We start from the raw sequence: 19,772 nt of genomic DNA on the forward strand, positions 1-19,772 counted from the left end.
CATACTAGTTTATAGAAAAGAGGTTCGTGGTTTTAAACCACTTCCTAAAAAACGAAAGAAAATGAAGGTAACTTTCATTGCCTGTTGATTCCTGAACCTTTCTATGGAAACCATCAAAGCTCAGGTGTACAAGGGAACTGATTTATTCTTCCCTAGCAGGTGTGCTGAGTTCCTCTAGCATGGTGAGACCTGCACACCACATTATCATCTGCAGGTGCCTCTTTCTGTAAGTGAGGCTCCCCACACAAAGACAATACAATTCAAATTATCCAAGTGCCCAAGCTCATATTTCCATCAGGTTCAGTGTTCCTTCTTGTAAAGATACACAGAACAACTGTTTAAACAGGATCTGCAGCCCAAATGGATAAATCCTTCCTGCTGTACTTCCAGGCATGGAAGCTGTACTGCTGGGCATGTCAGTGTCCACCACCCCCAGGCTGGGTGCCCAGTTAGCTGCCAAAGTTTCACTACACTGCTGATGACCAGTTTAAGATTTTGAGCATTTTAAGAGCATTTAACTCACATTGGAAATTATTGCAGATATTAAACAAAACTGTTACAAATTATTTGACAGTTACCTTAATTAGAACAGGTCTAGTTTAATATTTCCCTCACAGTTGAAACTCTTACTTTACTGGGGCCATGAAAGTTTCTCAGCATGTTAGGTCCAGTAAATGAAATTGAGTTCAAGCAAATCTATTAGCACAGTCCAACAGTTTCCACAGTCCATTACAAATAATAATTACTTTCTGAAAACTTCCTCCTTCACTACGAAGAACAGATCTGACCCAGTAAAAACAGTATCAGGGAGGGAAGCTCATTTTTTTATGCAAGCTTCTTCAACTTGCAAGAGCTTTTATTTTGTACCTGTTAGCAGTTTCCATACATATAATTTATCAACACATTTCAAAAGCTGTCTTTCAGACAAACCATCAATATCACCTCAACTAAAAAACTACCAAAATGAGCTCTCTACATTATTTACTAGAACTGAAGTTGGTTACATAGATAGAAAAATGTGCAAAACCGGAAATCTCCACCTCACAGGCACTTTGCAAAGATTCGTTAAAAGATTAGGTTATTTATTATTTTAAGCACTCTCTACAGCATTAGCCATCTATTGCTGTGAGCTTCTAGAAAGGGCTAATAATTTAGAATTACCATTATTTCTTCTTATCTTTGTGATTTGGAAGATATTAACTCAGCTGGAATCACTCAGATATTTGATATAAAATATTCATAATTCATTTGACTATATACTAAGGTCAGATAACAATATTTCTGTTTCCAGATAAATCTAAAATGAGTTTTGTATTTCTGAAAAATGTGCTGGTATAGTTTTTAATATAAAAACTCCTTTAATAAATTACAATAAAGCATCATGCAATTGTTCTCTTTGTGAATAACCCCATGAAGAAATCTTCCTACTAAAAATGCACAGAAAGCTGATAGAAATTACATAAACGTTGTTAGAATAAATGGAGAGATATTTTAGAAGTTAGGCTAAAACTTGTTAGGCTAAAGGCTTGTAAATGGTTTTTTTTCAGTGCTAAGTATCTAAGATTGAGTACCTGAGACAGTTTTGTTTTGTTTTTGTCATTACATTGAATCTTTTTGGATATATTTAGCTTAAAAAAAATAAATCAGGGCATGGGATAACAAACAGTAAAAGCAGCTTAATGTTCTATACATCTGTATTTTCATCCTAAAATCTGTAGAGTTGTCTGGGTGTGCACAGCAATACAGCATCATCATTCATGATCTTCACAATGTTAATTTTAGACTATTTACTCTGTATGTTGGTGACAACACGTGATAACAACTCTGCTTCAAGTTAATCACTATGGCAAAACAGAGAAGTTTTATTTGGTCACCTTAGGGTGCTTGTGCAGGGTGGTGCAGCCAGTACCATTTTGCTGCAGCATCAGCCCACCACTGCACTTTACCCACTGCATGCCTGCCTTTCTCTGCCAGCAGAGTTTATATACATTTCACGCACTCTAAAGCTTTCCACAATCACATTTTGATTGTATCTACGTTGCTAGAGAGATTTCCAGTGTTGCTTGGATTTTTTTTAATATGTTTTCAGCCTTTCAGTGTTTGTTTATTACATTCAGTAAGTTCATTCATGTGAAGGAGCATATCTGTGTGGGCATATTTGTAGCAATGTCCCTCTTTAAGGCCATTGACTCTTTCAACCGTGAAAACCTGCATGTATTGGGAAGGTAACCTATTGTATGTGCTGTTACAGTGTGTAAAGCTAAATGCTAATATGATGGATACTCACCTCATCACCTCATATGCATGCATCTGACCATAGATAGGTATTTATGCAAGGCACTGTACTTATGTCCATAGGAACCCAAATGATGGGCTGCTAACTAGCATAGAGCAGGTTTGTCAGCTATATCTATATAAGAAGATATTTTTTATATTCTATAAAAACACTGCAAAGGATCGGGGAGGGAGGGGGGGACAGGGGAGGAGGAAAGAAGAAAGGAAAAGAGAAAACCATTGTGAATTTATAACTGTAATGAAAATTTTTACCTCAACCCAATTGAAATGAAAAAAGTTATTTCAGAACCTTCCTTAATAAAGAAGGAGTGGGGAGAGAAAAATCCATGTAGACCAATGCAGTTTCCAAGTACTCAGGGCTACTAAGATTTAAGCTAACATAATCTAAAAGTGTTGTTAAGAGACTAGTGCAACTGCCCTAGCACTTCTTGGGGTGAGGAGGACTAAACAACCAGTTTTACAAGGTAGACAGACTGTGGTCAGGACTGTCGAGACACCTGTTTGTAGATGATTACATCATGTCTTGAGTGCTAAAAGTATGTAAGGATACTAGAAATAATACACTGTGGTGGCTTTACAGTACCCATATTCATGCAGCTGCCATGCCCTCAATTACAAGGAGACAAAAAGCAAAAAGATTTAAATATGCCATTACCTATGCATACATAACATTTTACAGCCTGTTTGACTTGTTAGAATTCATCCCTTACAAACAGAAGAACTGTGACGTTAAATTGGAGTTTACGTAAAGTTTTATGAATGCCTTCAAAGTCATAACTTTTTCCTGTGCTACCTAAAAGCAGATGAGACATGAAACTTCCACTGTTGAAAAATTTGCTACTCACAGCAGCACCACTTACTGGCAATAATAGAAAAACAGGGGAGCAGTGTGCTTGCTGCATAATAGTTACATATCTGGCAAACTGAATTCACCTGTTACATTGCTGGTTTTGACAGGAGGTGAGTGGATTTGCTATCGCAGGTAAATACCAGCAAACAAAACCTAATTTCCTAAACACTGCACTATAGAGACAGTAGACCCTCAGGTCACCATTGAAAAATGATTTGGCTTAGCAAGAAGAGCACTGATATTTCTGGTGGTGCCAAGACTGACTTCCTCTCCACCTGCTCCTTCCGTTTGTAATCAGAATTGCAGATCTTATCAAGGTTCTACATTTTTTACTTTTTTTTTTAACTCTTTTTCATTCAATATTGATTCCTGGTGCAACGATAGATAACAGTATTGGAAAACACCACCATTATCTCCCTCTATCTTCATAACTTACTACATTCCACAGCCAACAAACTGAGTAAGGAAGGTCAACCAGAACAAAAGAAGCTGAGAACATTTTCATGGCTTTCATTTGAATAAATTATCCATCTTCTTTTTCAATTACAGCATAAAAGTAAATAAATAAGAGAACCACAATGAAGTAATAATCAAAGAGTAAATTAAGCCCAGTTTGTCTTTTTTTTCCTTTGTTCTCAAGAAAGCAGTTTTATATATTCTGAGGGTTTTTTCTAACATAAACCCACTTTTTAGGTTCTATCTTGCTTTCTGACAGAGAGAATTGGGGAAGAGGCTGCTGATTTGAATTGTAATAAACAGAACACATAAACAACACACAGTATAAAAATTACCAATATAAGCCAAAGCCCTTTGAGATCCTAAGCACATGCTAAAATTTCAAACAGCCATACCCATAGTTAGCAGACGCTCCCAGTCAATCTCATTTTTGTACCTCCTGTAACAGCTTCAGACATGAAGATACTATACACTACCAAACCCCAGGAGCTTTTCAAGCTTTACTTGAAAAGCAAGCAGTACATTATGGTTTTAAATTCCAAAATCTGCAGGGACTATAAAACAGAGAAAATTAGTTGGCTTGGTAATAGAGTCAGGACCTCTTCCCATAATGATGAATTTCCCATGATTTCCAAACAACTGGTTCAGCCAGCCAGCAGAGGTATTAAAAAGAGAAATAGATTAATATAACCCCACCTTTTCAAAATAGATGTAACCTTTGACAAAGCCCAAATGGGGAGGAGGGAGGGTAGGAAATAAAGAAAAAAAAATAGGAGAGAGAATGAGTGCTTTTCTTTAAACACTAAATATGGACTCAAGATGTCTTACCACTTTTTCAAACCTAAAGAAATTCAAATGGGTATCATTTTAAGGACCAAAAGAGACAGAACTCTATTATTATACATGTTACACAAGAGGTAAGCATGTTTAGTAACTGAAATTTCATATGAGCCTCCCTTACAATTCTAATTCAAAATTACAGTTGCATTTTATTTCAAATTTGATCCAAACTCTTGCTAACTACTTTGTCATACGATGCTTAAGATTTCAGTAGCTCTTTATGGTGTTTGCATACAAAAAAAGATATTTAAGAGGAACATGTTCATGAGCATCAGACTGATGAGCTGAAAGAGGTGGTCAACAAAATGGGCAAGGAAGCCTAAATATATGGCCATGCCAATAATACAGTCTCTTGTATTAGATTTTTCACCCCTAAGTAGATTTTGCAAAAATGTGTTGCTAAAATAACTGAGCATACAGGCTGACCTACAGAATGTGGCTTTGCCTTATAATGACTTAGCCCTACAATGGAGCACTTTCATCTCCAGCAATTCATGTGTAATCTCGGACACTTAAAGCTTTGGTACTTCTAGCCAACCACTTTTGCTGCATTTTCTCTGAATATTACCAACCATCTATGCAATTTCAGCTGCAAAACTAATCTTTGCAGTATATTACATGCAATATCCTCTTTTTAAAAACTGAAGCCCTTATGACCTCTACTGTATTTCAAGAATTTTTCATGATCTAATAGCAAATTGAAATATCTCCTTTTTCTGGTCCAAATATATTTTTCCTTTTTCAAGTAGCACCAATTCTTTAGTGCAATCTTTAAAAGGAATCCTGTAACCTGATTAACATTTTTGTATTGGCAAGAATTTCTAGAAGTGCCACTAGCTTATGAAACAAAATCAAAATAACATGGAAGGATATTTGCACACAGGCACAGAAAGGTACAAGTCATATGATTTTGATATAAATTTGTAGTCAAAGGCTTTCATTACTTTAAAATACTCTCTAAAAGTAACTTACAAGAGTTGCTTTTTAGAAAAAAAAAAGGAAATGGACAGAAGTATGGTATTGCAATGGAAATCTGGTTTATTCTTTTATTTCATTCCTTAACCGAAGAAAGACATTTGTTAGGAAGGCATTCCGGACTAGATTCTACAGTCATTCCAGTTAAAATATGTACAGACACACATTCACATGAGCACGTAAGTGTGCACACACTTTCTGTTACAGGACTTCAGCTGAAGCAACTGTGATCTAATCTTCTGTAATGAAGCAGGAAACCATTGATTCCAATTTGGTTTTGGAGCAATTCTGCCACCCACAAGAAAGGTAACACTTGGAATGACTTTTGTTTGGTCTGTGAAATGACAAAAGCACCTTTTATTTATGGCAACATACTGGGTACGTTTAGAGGCATTTTAATAAACAGTTTCTGTCACAGGAACTAGCACAGAGCAGTTTCTGTAAGTTCAAACAGTATGAGTTTTTTATTGTTATGATGTATACATGCATTAATGATTATTCAGTGCTTCAAGATATGAACTTCACTGCCCTGGAGGCTGTAATGTTCCAAATATAAACATCAGACTCCTGCAGTTTTCAAGATCCTATACATCGGCTTGCTCAGCTGAATTCTTCTGTCACACAAAGCATCCATTATATATTAACTACTTTTCTTATTGCAGATGGCTGATGATAAAACACAGTTAGTAATCCAGTATCAGTGCTTCTCAAAACATTTTAAAAGCACAGCCTTATCAACACCAATTCATCCTGCCTTAAATGAAGACAAACAGAAATGGTACTAAAGGCCTCCACAGTGTCTAACCTAGAAGGAAATACAACCTCCTAAAAACCAACCAGTAACGACTAAATATTTTCATTGAAAACGAAAAACTCCAACCCTGTTTCAGCAGTTGGCTGGTTGGTTTCTACCATGTGTGTTTTCTTTAAAGAGGTAGTGAGATTTGGGGCGCAGGGGGGTGGGGGTGGAGGGGTGTATTTTTTATTCCATGACTCATCCAGCATGAATCTCTTCTACAAGAAAGTGTTCCAGAAATAAAAAGTCATATTCAGAATAGTAGCATGTATGCAGATGAATTACTACACTCTACAATATTGACTAAAAAAAACCCAATGAAAATTGAAACAGCCACTATACACACAGAAATGTGATGGCATTTTCAGGTAAAAATATTTGTTTCTTTCTCTTAATGTTGCATTTTAACCCACAGTACATTAATTGCCATCCCAATGTAATAATTTCCTGTATAATGAGAGCAGAACCATTGAGAACAGAAGTTGCTTAAAACAGTAATGGGCTCAGAGGAGGCGGGGGGAAGGAAAAAAAAAGGAAAAGTACAAGGTTTTCCTTTTTTTCCTCTCCCTTTCCTTTGTAGATTTTTAGTTCTTTTTTAGGTTGTGCTTCTTTAGTAAGGGCAAAATATGGGGGTGTATGGACCAGTGATGTTTTGGCAGTGGGGGTGGAGGATTCACTTTGCTCTCAATTCCAGTCAGGGTTTCCTGAGCCCTCAGGACTCATGTTCACCGTCCCGTAACTGCGACATCACTGCAGCGTTTCCTCCAGTTCAACAACCGCAGGGTATAGCGCGGTGCACGACACACACCGAAACCTCTCCTTCCCTTCCTGAAGAGCAGTTTCTATGTGACCTGAGCAGAGTGGCCACCCAGACCCAGGGTCAGCCACAGGGGCCACTGCATTCACAGGACAAGCCTGCGCTGCCAGGCCAAAGAAGGTGCAATCACGGCGAGGTGGCCAAGACAAGGCAACAGTGGCCAGGTGGGACCTTTCAAGGTGGAGGTGCAGTGTCCAGCACCTTATGAGCCACAGCAGAGCCCTCACATTGAGCAGAACTAGCAGAGGTTCCCCTTTAGCAGTGTGCAACATCAGCACTGTGGCACTGACAGCCACCTACGATTTCTCCTCTGGAAACTGCTGACAATGGTCACAGCTGACTTTTATCATACTAAATTATTAACTTGTCAATAAATACAGACAAAAGTTGCTTTGGGGTAGGTATGCATGTTCTTAAGTGCAAAACATCTCGCTATAAAACTTAATAGAAATCTATTATTTTCATTGGCTTTTGGCTTACTTTATAAACATACTACATAATTTTGTAGGATTTTTATTACTATTATTATTACAATTCCATATTCAACTTGAAATGAGGAATGCAAAATCAATACAATAAGTAATAAATGTATCCACAGTGACCAACAACAAACTGAAAAGCACAGTACAGTGAGTGAAAATAAGCAGTTCTTGAAACAACTCCATCAAAATTCTGTTGCAATGTAAGAGAAAGTCTCATGCTATTAGAAGGGTTACAGGGAGTTTAATTATTTGAAGGCTCAGCTCAAATAATACAATATACATAGTAGAACGTAATAGAAAGGTGGAATATTTCTCGGAGGCTGAATCTTTAGAGAGAAACGTGATGACCAGCTCCTGAATTTAGCAACTTTTCTCTCTGATGGCTAAGAAACTCACCTCATCCATCAACACTTGCTCTATAAAAATTATACTTTTAGAGGGTTAGGTCTTACTTTCCACAGTAATTATTTTCAGTATTTATTTGAACCTTAACACTGTGCACATGCATTTCCACTATGCCATCTTGCATCAGCAGCAATTAGACAAGAAGGCCCAGAAAAGCAAGCAAGGTGCATATAAACATATAGAAATACTTTCTTTTTCTACCCTTTCTATACTCATGTGGCCCAATAGTAGTCTACATAGTTAAAAACAATACACCACAGAATTCTTTATTAATATTAAAAGAAAAATATCTTTTTTTTTCCCTCAGAAAAAAAAATTCTATTGTTCCATCATCTGTGTGATGACTGTAGCAATTTGAAGGCAAAGTAGGTATGTGATGTATGCAGTCAAGCTTTCATCTCGTTCTCTGCAATACTGCTTTGTGCAGTAACAGGGACAGGTGAGATTTACGATGTTTTGACTTCTCACAGACAGAGCAGAAAAATACATGGAATAACCACAGGTAAATATTATCCCCCATGAGCTCATGCTTTGTTATGCAAAAGACAAAAATAAGAACATTCATTTAAAACTTAATATTAAAAGAAACTTCTGACTGAACACAGCAGACGGAGAACCTGCCAAGCACAAACTTTCAGCTCTGCTCTACAAAGCAGAGAGAAAGCACAATCCAGTTTGATCCATTTAAAAACTTGTGTTGCACCAGAAAACAAATAAGCACATGAAACAGTGATTTTTTTCAAAGTAACACCAAAATAAGTTTAATCACCATTACAGGTTTCTGAAAATTATAGACAGGGAAAAAAGGATAAAATTAAGTACTGTGCAGCTAACTGTATAACTTCAGGAAACTATCCTAGTCGCACAGGCAAAACAGATTGTTAAAGAGAGAAAACAAAACAAACAAAAAGAATAAATAAAATACCATCTAGCACTTGCACTGCTGTTAAAGGTAGAAAAATAACCTGAAAGAAATCAACAGCAAATTAACATAACCAACACTTCTAATGGTGAAGAGACTTACTCTAAATTACTCAAACCTAAAAAAAAACAACAAAAAAAAAACCAGGAAAAAACCCTTGTCTATTCTTAGTCTTTGGAAAATGTAGTAAAGCTAAAACATTGTAAATTTATCTTTGAAAGGGACACTGAACAGTTCTGACAACTCAGCCAATTTTTTTCTTTCTTTTTTTTAAGACAGTTTACATCAAAACCAATCTGCTTCCATAATTGATGTGTTTCACTGCCAAAGACAAATCACAGTCCCCCACCCATTATCTTTAATTTTATGAAAATAAGAAAATAATGCTTAGCATGGCACAAAGCATAGTACTTTTTTGACAGGGCCGAGAATATTACAAAAGTTCTTCTCTTAAAGCTTGAAGTGAACTCCTGATTCAATATTTAATGAAATTGAGAAAGCTGCTGAAGGTCCCAGAAATTCTCCAACTCCCTGCTCCGTGTTCATCCTAAGTATTATGCAGCTATAAATTAGCACTGAGGCTAGATGAGGTTTCAAGCTGTCAAGAATAGCTTTTTTCTTTTCCCCATCACACACCAAATTCTCTGCTTTATTTTTTTATGCTCTTTTACAGCACCAATTTGCCACATTATATTGCAATAGTACATCCCAGCCCAGTACTGCAGCACTACATTGCTCAGACATAGCTTTACACTCCAGCATGTTTTTAGGGTATGCAGCCAGCTCAGCTGTAAACCTAAGGAAGATTTCTATCAAGCAACAAAACTCTGCACAAATATTTAACATCTCTGAGACCACTAAAGGCTTAAAATAATATGCATTTTGTGGCATGTTAGGAGCTAATCCCACACCGGTTATCTGCACAATGCAGAGTACTCGGCAATCTCACCACTGCAAATAAAACATTGTTTCACCTTTGTACCTTTAAATTCTTCAAACTAAAAGCTGAATGAAATACTGAGGTTCACTGTGCCGCTCCAGCACAGACTGTGCAGTAGCAGCTCGTCCATTACGTTAAGTTCGTCTAAAACTTCCCATGCCTCACAAGCATTTCTCATCCCCACTCGGCAGATGAAACACAAGTTCATTTAAAACAAACCTAGGATGAGTTCATCTTATCTAGCTTGTTTTTTGAACTGCTAAAGCTACGCAGTAGCCCACTCAAACAGAAAATTTCCCAGACAATGGAATCCTTTCAAACTGCACAGCCGACAGGATTCCCCAGTTGTCAGTTTTAGGTGCGTGCCAGCACAAAATGTTCTTGAATCCGAAATCTGTAACAATCACTCCTATTGATAATGTGAGCAGAAGCAGAATTACATCACGGTTAACACTTACCAAAATACATTATGTTTCTCATTAATCATGCAGTCAGGATCCCACCGCTGTGTATTCAGCATTAGCTCCTGCACAGGGCTGACATGTAAAACAGAGCTTTTTCATCCTACATTATGTGGAAATTTCCCAGCACGAGAAGCGTGAGAGAGCAGTGTGCCACCTCAGGATGAGCGCTTTGCAGGCAGTCTTATCCCTGATACAATCCCTGTCTGATTTAGCGTTTACTCCGGCTGCATGCTGCACTGCCCATTCTTACTGTAACCTGACTCCTCCTTCTGATGTCCTTGCTGTGCCTGTGACATCAGGACTAAGAGTACTACAAACAGATCTTTTCTTTAACGGCTTGCAATTATGTGCTCTAATATGCTGGTTAATCTAACTCTGGTTTGGACAAAAAAAAAAAAAAGCCCTTCTAAAATTGCACAGGTTTTTTGATTTTTTTTTTTTTGGCAGTAAATGCGTTTAGTGACATAACGTGCTCAATTACATAATAGAGGGGAAAGACAAAGCGTATATTGTTAGCATTTTCCTTTGAAGGGCAGGCTCCAGGAGAAGCCCTGAGTGCCCTGATACCCCAGCTCAACAGAAGATAAAGATGCTTGGCACTTTACAAGATCATGACTCCGTAGTACTTTTTTTTTTAATCAATAGTTCAATTTCAATTTTCAATCTGCATGCTGAATAAAGCTCTATCTGTTTCTATTTTTAAAAAGCAAAAATGGTAGCTCAATTTCAACTCATCTGAACTGATATTTTTTAAACTACAATTTCTTTGCATAAATAAAAAAGCATGAGGACAGGAGATATATGACAACACTGATTTGTAATGGAGTTTACAACCTTTCACCCTTCAGGTTACTGGTTGTTTTCTGGCCCAGGTAATGAGTCATTAGCAGCTGGTAGCTATTTTATTGTTCTGTGGCAAATGGAGTGGTCCTAAGTTTGTTGTAAATAGGTCCCCACACAATCCCTGCTGCGATAGGAACTAGTAGCGGCTTCAGAGGAAGAAAGACCATAGAAATGCTGACAAGCTCTTCACGATCTACACGTTGTGCCTCGGGATGGATCTGACATACACTGGTGTGGCAGTGTGGTGAAAACAATGTGGTCTGTATTTAGGCATATATGTCTCTTCTATGAATCAATAGAGGACATCGGTTTCCTGCTGTCAGTCTGGCATGTTATCACTGATAATACACTAAATAAAGGTAAAAAATAATGGACAGTATGCTGAAGTGTTTGTTTCATTATAATAGGATTTAATAGGAAGAACATTTTCACTCTACAGGAAAGACGATGACAGGTATCATTCATTTAAAGCTTCACTTATTATTTGTAAAACCACGACACAATTTCATGAGGTCCAATCACTTCAAGCAAAATTATCGCACCAGCACAGTAGCCAAAGAATGCTCCAATTGTAGCAGCAGAGTTAAGAGCCCTGGTGTACACTGCCGCTATGCATCTCTCAGCAAGAGCCCTCCGCAGCATTGCTCTCACGAGGTTTCATGCTACCTGTATGAATGTTACCAAGATTAAACACTGCTGGGGTGAACTGGGGCATGAATTTCAGTCCTATCCCTCACTGGCAATCCCACAGCTACCCATTTCTGATACTTAGCCTTTTTCAGTGCCCTTTCCTATTCCATCCGCCACTAGGAAGAGGCAAGCCTGAAATGAGAGCTACATGGTACACTGATCAACTCCAAAATAAGCTTTACTTCACAAGTAAAAAGCATACAGAGCAGGATAGCACTTTGAGGCCATGGTGCACAAGGGAGGAAGATCATGACTTCTTGTGTTGTTCAACCTGACCAAGAGCAACTTAAGTTGAACAAATCCTAAATCACAGTGAAAAAAAAATCTTTTTAAAAACCCCTGGGGAAAAAAAAGGAAAAAAGAAGCTGTCTAGAAATCATGGCCTGAATTTTAACTAGACAGTGGGGACAGCAAGTAACAGAGGGTATCCACAGTACATTTCTTTGTTTCATCATTACTATGCTCATTCTCTTCTACCACACAGGGAAGGACACTTCACTATAGGGGACAATACTATCCTCAAAGATGGGTTTAAAATATCTCAGCTGAACCACTCTAATGTTCTCTGAGTAGCAGATATAAGGTACTATTAGGAACCTTCTGCAGCAGAAGCATTCCCTCCTCTCCCTTCACTGAGGGTAAAAGCTCAGAGAATCAATTCACTGTGAAATCCTTCAGCTCCTTTTCCAGCTCTGAAGTGCTTCTGCAGAGGCACTGCATGACGTCCTTTAAGAGAGTCTGCACCCAGGCACAGCATTTGCCTCTTAAGCTGCGTTTACCTTATCACAGAAAAAAAGCTGGGAGTCATTCTGTCGGGAGTCAAACCCTGCAAGATGTAAGCTCACCCTAGTCTGGATGTTTCACCAAGCCAAGGTGCCTTGTTGATTCAGGTCATCAGCTGGTCATCTGAAAGCCCAGATACAGAAGATGGCTGTCTGCATAGATGTACTATTAATGGTCAGGCAATGACCACACTGCCTTTAAACATCCCTTCTTGAAGTGGCTGTTGTTTTACAATAATTGTACCAATACCGATGGCAGGTCAGACAGATCCTCAGGAAATGTGCCACATTGACTGACATGTCCATTACTTGGCTCTGAATGTTACCTCCAATTTTTCTTTGCCCTGTAGGGTACAAAATAAGCAGGATCACCTCCTCCCTCATTGAACCTTATTTGTGTTCTGACAGTAGGTATACAAATAAAGTAACCAAAGAAGCTATAACAAGAACTCTAATTTCTTTGCATTTCAACTACAGAAATGCAAGGAAGGAGGGAAAATCACTGGTGGCCTCTCCTGGAAAGCTTTCACAGCCCAAATCCACATACTGCATGACAAACTGTGCTTTCATTTACACACATACAACATTAATCAGCTGCAAAAAGAAGTCGAGTTTCAAGCAGGGAACAAAGAATAAATTTTATTCCCCGAGTGGGATATTGTCACTGTCAGTGAAAGCAAGGTTGAGTTTAGTAATTGCAATCCCAAATGGCTGGTGTTTTAATGCAAGCATTGAGGTTTCTGCCAAAAACAGCTGTAGGGAAGCACAGTCAGGAGCAGCAAACACTTATGTGTGTCTGGAGATTTTGAGTAGACCCAGCCTGGGCATGCAGGATCATGCAGAATGAATGAGCAAATTAATCCATGATGTCAGCCCATGGTGCAAACTCCCAAGCATCAACAAGTCGGCACAGGCTAACCAGCATTTAACTTTGCTACTAATGCAGGTCAACTGCAAAATTATCACATTTTCATGCATGATTCACTTATAAAAACAAACCCCTCAAACACTTGTGATTCAGCAATCGCATAAACATAACAAGAAAAAAATTAACTTCTCCTAAACCAGCTACAACTCACCCTTATTTTTAACAATAGAAGCAACTTCTACTCCCTGAAATCCTCTTTTCTAACAACCTGCTTCTTTTCTTTTTTTCATAATAGTATCTCCACCTTGAGTTCTTCTGTCCTTCCTCACCTTGGTAAAGGCTTTGCCAGAATGGGCAGATTTTCAAAATGCACAACATCCCACAAGACCTTACATCCGTGGAACAAACAAAAAGCAGATAGTACATATGGCCCAGAAGTGTAGCACGTACCCTTCATTTCTCCAGGGCTGGGAAAGCCACACGTTACTTCTCACACCTGACTTGGTCCAAAGCCAAAGGGCCACTTCATGAACTAGTTCTGCTATTCTGTGTTTTCAACTGATTTTTATCTATCCACTGATTAACGCAATGCCTCCATAGTCAGTATTAAGGCCACTCACAGGCATGTCTGTTGCAGAGGCTAATTAATATTTAATATTAATGCGCCCAGTTAATTCCCTAGGATTCCTGGAAATCTCTCTTCCAGTCTTGAACTCTCCCAGGAGGCAACTAATACTAGATTTATACCCATACTCTTACCAGCTGGCTTTGATAAATTTCAATTAGTGAGGCTGATCACAAACCTTTTCTTGCAAGTGCAGAAGAACATCGAGGAACTCTTTGCTGGTAGAAGTATAATAGTAGGCAACAAAATACAATAGTGGCACAATATTTTAAGTCTATACATTCTGAAACATCAAGGTTAACATCAGGTTAAAAAAACTCATACATTTGAGAGCTTTCCAGACTTTCCTAAAATAAATTTTGTCTACTGTACAGTGACAGCTATTAAGAACAAAAATTTATTGTGGAAACATTAATTCTTGAAAAAAAAATGGAAGAAACAAGCAAATTTGCACTTGATCTACTAGTTCACCAAATGCACCCCAAAACTAAAAGATTCTTAAAGTGGGACTAGAACTTCCACATATTTGGAAATTTATGTATTGAGGTTACTTCATTCCTATTAGTATTACAGTAACCACAGTGCAAAAAGAAAGAAGAGCAAGTAAGCCACAGTTTTTTAGTCTCCAAAGTAATTGAAAGTGCACATATTTCTGTGCCTCAAATTATATATACTAAGTACATCAGCTTGAAGTTTGGTTTGTTTTCATTTTGTTTTTATTTTGAAGCCATCTGGAGTAGTTTAGGACATATTACAAAATAATTCAGATTTTGTGATTCATTACTAATCTTCTGAGGTTACCCTAAAGTATAAGAAGGGAAGGAGCAAGTTACATTTGTATATTTTAAACAACCACAGAGGCTCATCTTTGGTTTTGCACATTCTCCACTGGCAAAAACTATGAAAATTTGTTTTTTACCCTTGACTCAGAAGTGTCAGTTCTGGAAATGTACCATATTTGTCACCATGAATACCATTTAACTGCAGCAGTACCCAAAGGAACTCTGTACCACTACACGTGAATACAACTGGAGGAACTTAATTAATCTTCCTGTCACTTCCACGATGTTTTTCATTAGTTTAGCTGCTATCTGATCAACTGCTCCATTCTCTATTGGAAATGGCTAAACAGAACCTCCTATAAAAGTGTTTTCAAGAGGTAAACAGACTCACTTTTGATCCTGAGAGCCTTTACAAATCTTTACCATGCAGACTTTATCAGTTCAAAAACAGTACTTACAGCTCTGCTCTTTTTAAGCAACTGGGATTTTCTACATACACAGCTAAAAAAATATAAATAGAAAAATATGCATTTTTCTAATCTTAAAGCTAGTACTTCTTGTATTTTGTAGTTTAAACACAGATGATACATGGCAATTGAAAGGTCATATTTTTCTGAATTTCCTTCTTATAGACATGGATAGTTACCAACCAAACAAACAGAATGTTACCAGCATAAAACCAAACCCTTGCACTATTGCTGCTAATTGTCTTATTAAATGCCCACTCCTGTCATCATTTGTTCCTCAGGATGGGACAAGATTTACATTAATGAATGTGAATAAATACACAACTGGTGCAGAAGCTTCTTCTTTGACTATGTATGTTAATAATAATTTTAAAGAGAAATAGGGTTTCAAAGCAAATGACAAGACTGAGAAACTTGTCTAAGTCCATGTCAAATATGTTTTCCAACACACAATCTATTTTTTTTCCAGTCAAAGAATGAAAACTAGAACTGATGGCAACAAGTCCAACATGCATAGTCCTTCCTTTCTCCATCTTTCCCTTGTAATTTTGTTTCTGTACTGCTTTCAGTACAATTTATCTAACTTGTCAGTTTAGAGCATATCACATATAGACAATCCATAACTATCTTTTGTGAGGCGAACAAATGAGTAAATGTTTCACATTTTTGTCCATCCTTCCAACACTCTCTATGATTTTGCAACATAACTTGATTCATCTCCAAATCCAGGCATTGTATTCTCAAAATTTATAAATTTATATATTGAAAAATCTAGATGCTGTACTGAGAAATTTTGAACAGATTTCACACTCAGTGTTCATTTATTTTTCTATTCTGATTTACAGGATGCATCTGTTCACTTATAAATGGCTGCATTTTGCATTTCTAATTGTAACATCAATTGGCCAGAATGATACATTCTATTATTCCTATAATAATTTTTATCAATCAAATTATAAGTCTCAAGTAAAAAAAAAAACAGATACCATAAAGTAAAATCATCTACTTATACTGTCTGTTTTAACTATGTTTGATTAAACTAAATTAACTACAGGTTTTTTTCCTTTTTAGAGACAAAATTTGGCTGAAATGATAAAGCAACTATTGCATAGGTATCAGTTATGTTTGAGGGTGGGAATATTTGGCTGGGTTTTGTTTGGGGGTTTTTGGGGAAGGAGTGAGTTGGCGTTTTGGTTTGGGTTTTTTTTTGTTGTTGTTCTCTGTTGGGTTTGAGATGTTGGGGTATTTTTTTTCCTTCAACAAGGGTTCATCAATGAACTGGAGATTTCATCAACAAATCACTTAGGACTCCAGTGCAAAAGTTATCCAGAATTATTAATTTTAAATAGTCTTTAGTCCAAGAAGCTACTGCTTTACATCTTCCCTTCTTTCTTCCTTCCAGGCCTTTTGGAAAGTGTCTCAGCACAATCATAACATGAAGAATGCATCAAGCATTTTTCAAAATACATAATAAAAATATATTTTAACACTTCTGGTGCTTTCAAATCACTCCTAACAATCTTACTATCTCCATCTAGTGGTTTATATGTTTAGGACTTTTGCTATTAATACACTAAAACCTTTTTATTGTCCTTTGCCTAGCCAACTACAGATTGTTCATTTCCTGTTTCTGGCTTTCCGTATAAATTTTCCATACTTCTTACTTCAATTTTATATTGATTAGTATGTGTTTCTTCTTTTAAAAATTTTGTTCCAAGTTGCTTTTTCATTTCTAGTTGCTGTCCTAATTTTGTGGGTGAACCAGGAAAGATTTTGCCTAAATTTTGCCATTTTCTGAACATGAAATACTTTTTTTTACTCCTCTGGTGACCTCTAGTTATTTAAGGAATCAGCAATTTTCCTCCCAAGCCTTTCTACCTCTTTTCTTCCCAAACAGTTGTCCTTCTAATTTTCCTTCAAGAAATAAAACATTTTGAAACACAAAATATGTAAAATATTTTATTTGTATTGTTTGCTCCTAAACAATATAAGTAAAATTGATTTTCAAACCCTTAAGTGTCTAAATGGAAAAAATTCAAGATACAAGAATGAAACAACATTAATTCAATTTCTTTATACTGTACAGAGCTGTTCAAACAAGAAAAAAAATAGCAATGCAGTATGATCTTATGTTTCCCAGTCATGATGAAGGCACTGAGTTGTAGCTTAAAGACATAACTGCAAGAGAAAAATTCCAGCACATGAAGTCCCAATGCGAGTGGGTGCAAATCAGTTTGCTTTTTATAGTGGATCAATCAATGGGAGAAAGCCTGGAGTGTAGACCATCAGCCAGGAAGGGACACAAACACTGCCAGCTGCACAGCACTACAACTTCTCTCCTGCCTTGTAGAGCTGAGATTCTTTGCAGCAGCACCCAAAGCAATTGCAAGGTGCCAGCACCACATTTGGAACTAAGAATAGGAAGGAGTTTAAGGCATATCCAGTTTTAAATACCTAAAAAGACAGCATCTCAAGTGAAGTAGCCAGTGCTAAAGGTGCCTCCCGGGACAACTCATCCTGTGGTAATTTTAATGTGAGTGGAAGAAGACAGGTCCCTCCCTGCAAGTACTTCTCTAATTCTACTGACTCACAGAAGAGTATTAACATTTATCTTAGGTTAGGTGATAAAGTCTGTTACAGTTAGACAGGAGAAATTTTATCTCAAATGGCTGTAAATCAATTAAATTAATCTTGTAGAAAACAGAATTTATGTGCTTGAATTCATCTTTCATATACAAGGAAAAGTTATTTTGGTCAAAAATATCAAGGAAATGCTAGTCAAAGTTGAGCAAGCTGCAATCTGTCAGGAACTGCCATGCACAAAGGGGAGGAGACAAAATGGCCACAGAGGAGGCACTACTTTGAGGGCATAAAAGGATACAAACTACAGCAAAGTGTTCAACTTTTTATAAGATTGTTTTTAAAAATTTATGTTAGTTTTATTCACACCAGAATTGAATTTGATTGGCCTGTCTATGTGTAAGCATTTTGCAATTCCACACATGCAAGTTTTACAACAGAGTGTAAATTATCATGAAGAGAAAATATCAGCAGTATCTCACTGTAAGTGGGATTTTACTCAGAGACTGATTCTTAAATTTTTATGTGCCTGTTTGGATGTCTGCCTATGATCTGGATGGCTAATTTCTCTTCACAGTCAAACATCAAATTGATGTAGTCAACAAAGCCAGAGGAGTTACTTATTACATTTGAAAGTAGATGGCAACTTTGGTTGACCAAGTAGCTCTCAAAGCTCTATTAGCTATATGGACAAGAATTTTATCAACTTAAAGGGGAGCTTAGATACCTAATTCACTTGTAGATACCTATACACACAGACACACTTGTGTGCACATACATACTCTGGAAATTGCAAGCTGAATCCCAGCCAAGGCTTCTAAATCTCATAAAGGTCTGGGATCCCTCATACACTGCAGATCATTCATACCCAATTGAAATTCAGCTCCATCTGGGATCATCACAGCAACTACGAACTGTGCTCAGCAACACTAAGCAGCATTTTAGGACAGAACATGAGAAACACCTGCAAGTGAAACCAGCATGAAATTTATACAAGAAGAATTTAATTATATCCAAAGGAATTAACTATAAATTAGCTCCCTCATTGTTTGGGGAAATTTCCTGGTCTCTTAAATGACCTCACAGTGGCTCAATATTTCACTTTATACAAAAAATCAAAGATCAAAAATTTTTGTCTCAAAAATGTCAGGCACAGAGGAAAGTACAATTCTAGAACTACGAAGCTGGCATCAGTCTACTAAAATCCCTGTAGATTGAATTATGTCATTCATGCCTACCTTTAAGAAAAAAACCCTGGGAGGATGTCACAAAGTGGCTGTTAGATGATATAGCCATTTAGAGCTAATAGTGAACAGAAAAAAAAAAGTTAAAATCCCCCAGAAATAATTTATTTCTTTTAAATTTCAAATGCTCCAGTACTCTTCTTCCAGGAGTGAGCATTGGGTGTAACTGCTTTCTATCATTCTGACGATAGTGTTCAAATACATTTCTACCTGGTTTATAAAAAAATAACAGTAAAAGCAGAGTTTTCATCTCTGTTCCCAACTTTTGATCTTATTGACAGAGACTTCTGACATTCTAATTCAGAATGACATGTACAGCAAAAAACTCCTGCCTCCATCTGTTCCTGACTTTCTTGTTACATTTTTTTCCTGTACAGATTCCTTTTGATCTTTCATACCTCTGAATTTGATTATCAGGTTTGAAAACACACTGCCTAATAGCAGACTATAAGTAATTCTGTGTCACACCATTATAAAAAAAAGCCCAAACTCCTCTTCAATAGGCAGGTTTCAGAGTCTATCTCAATACAAATACTTTGCAATTTATTTATGCCAATATAATTAGGAAATAAATATTTTTGAAATGTAACATCCTAATAAAGTGCTGTGGTTATTTTTAGATAATTTAGTGACTTGATAATTACTGATT

The 19,772-nt window shown here is 37.0% G+C and overlaps 1 protein-coding gene across 3 annotated transcripts in view; it reads right to left on the reverse strand.

Moving 5' to 3' along the window:
- ZNF385D (zinc finger protein 385D) overlaps nucleotides 1-19,772 on the reverse strand; it is a 407,938-nt gene that overhangs the window by 151,940 nt on the left and 236,226 nt on the right. Inside the window, exon 1 of one of the 3 annotated variants that reach the window (XM_071561078.1) lies at nucleotides 10,237-10,602. The exons of the other annotated variants lie outside the window; for them this stretch is intronic. Within the exon in view, the coding sequence (XP_071417179.1) occupies nucleotides 10,237-10,258 (22 nt within the window). The 5' untranslated portion in view covers nucleotides 10,259-10,602. Of the gene's footprint in view, nucleotides 1-10,236; nucleotides 10,603-19,772 lie in introns of those variants that run through there. 3 annotated transcript variants of the gene reach the window in all.

Source organism: Pithys albifrons, chromosome 7 (genome assembly GCF_047495875.1).
Source record: "Pithys albifrons albifrons isolate INPA30051 chromosome 7, PitAlb_v1, whole genome shotgun sequence".
NCBI classification, from domain to species: domain Eukaryota; kingdom Metazoa; phylum Chordata; class Aves; order Passeriformes; family Thamnophilidae; genus Pithys; species Pithys albifrons.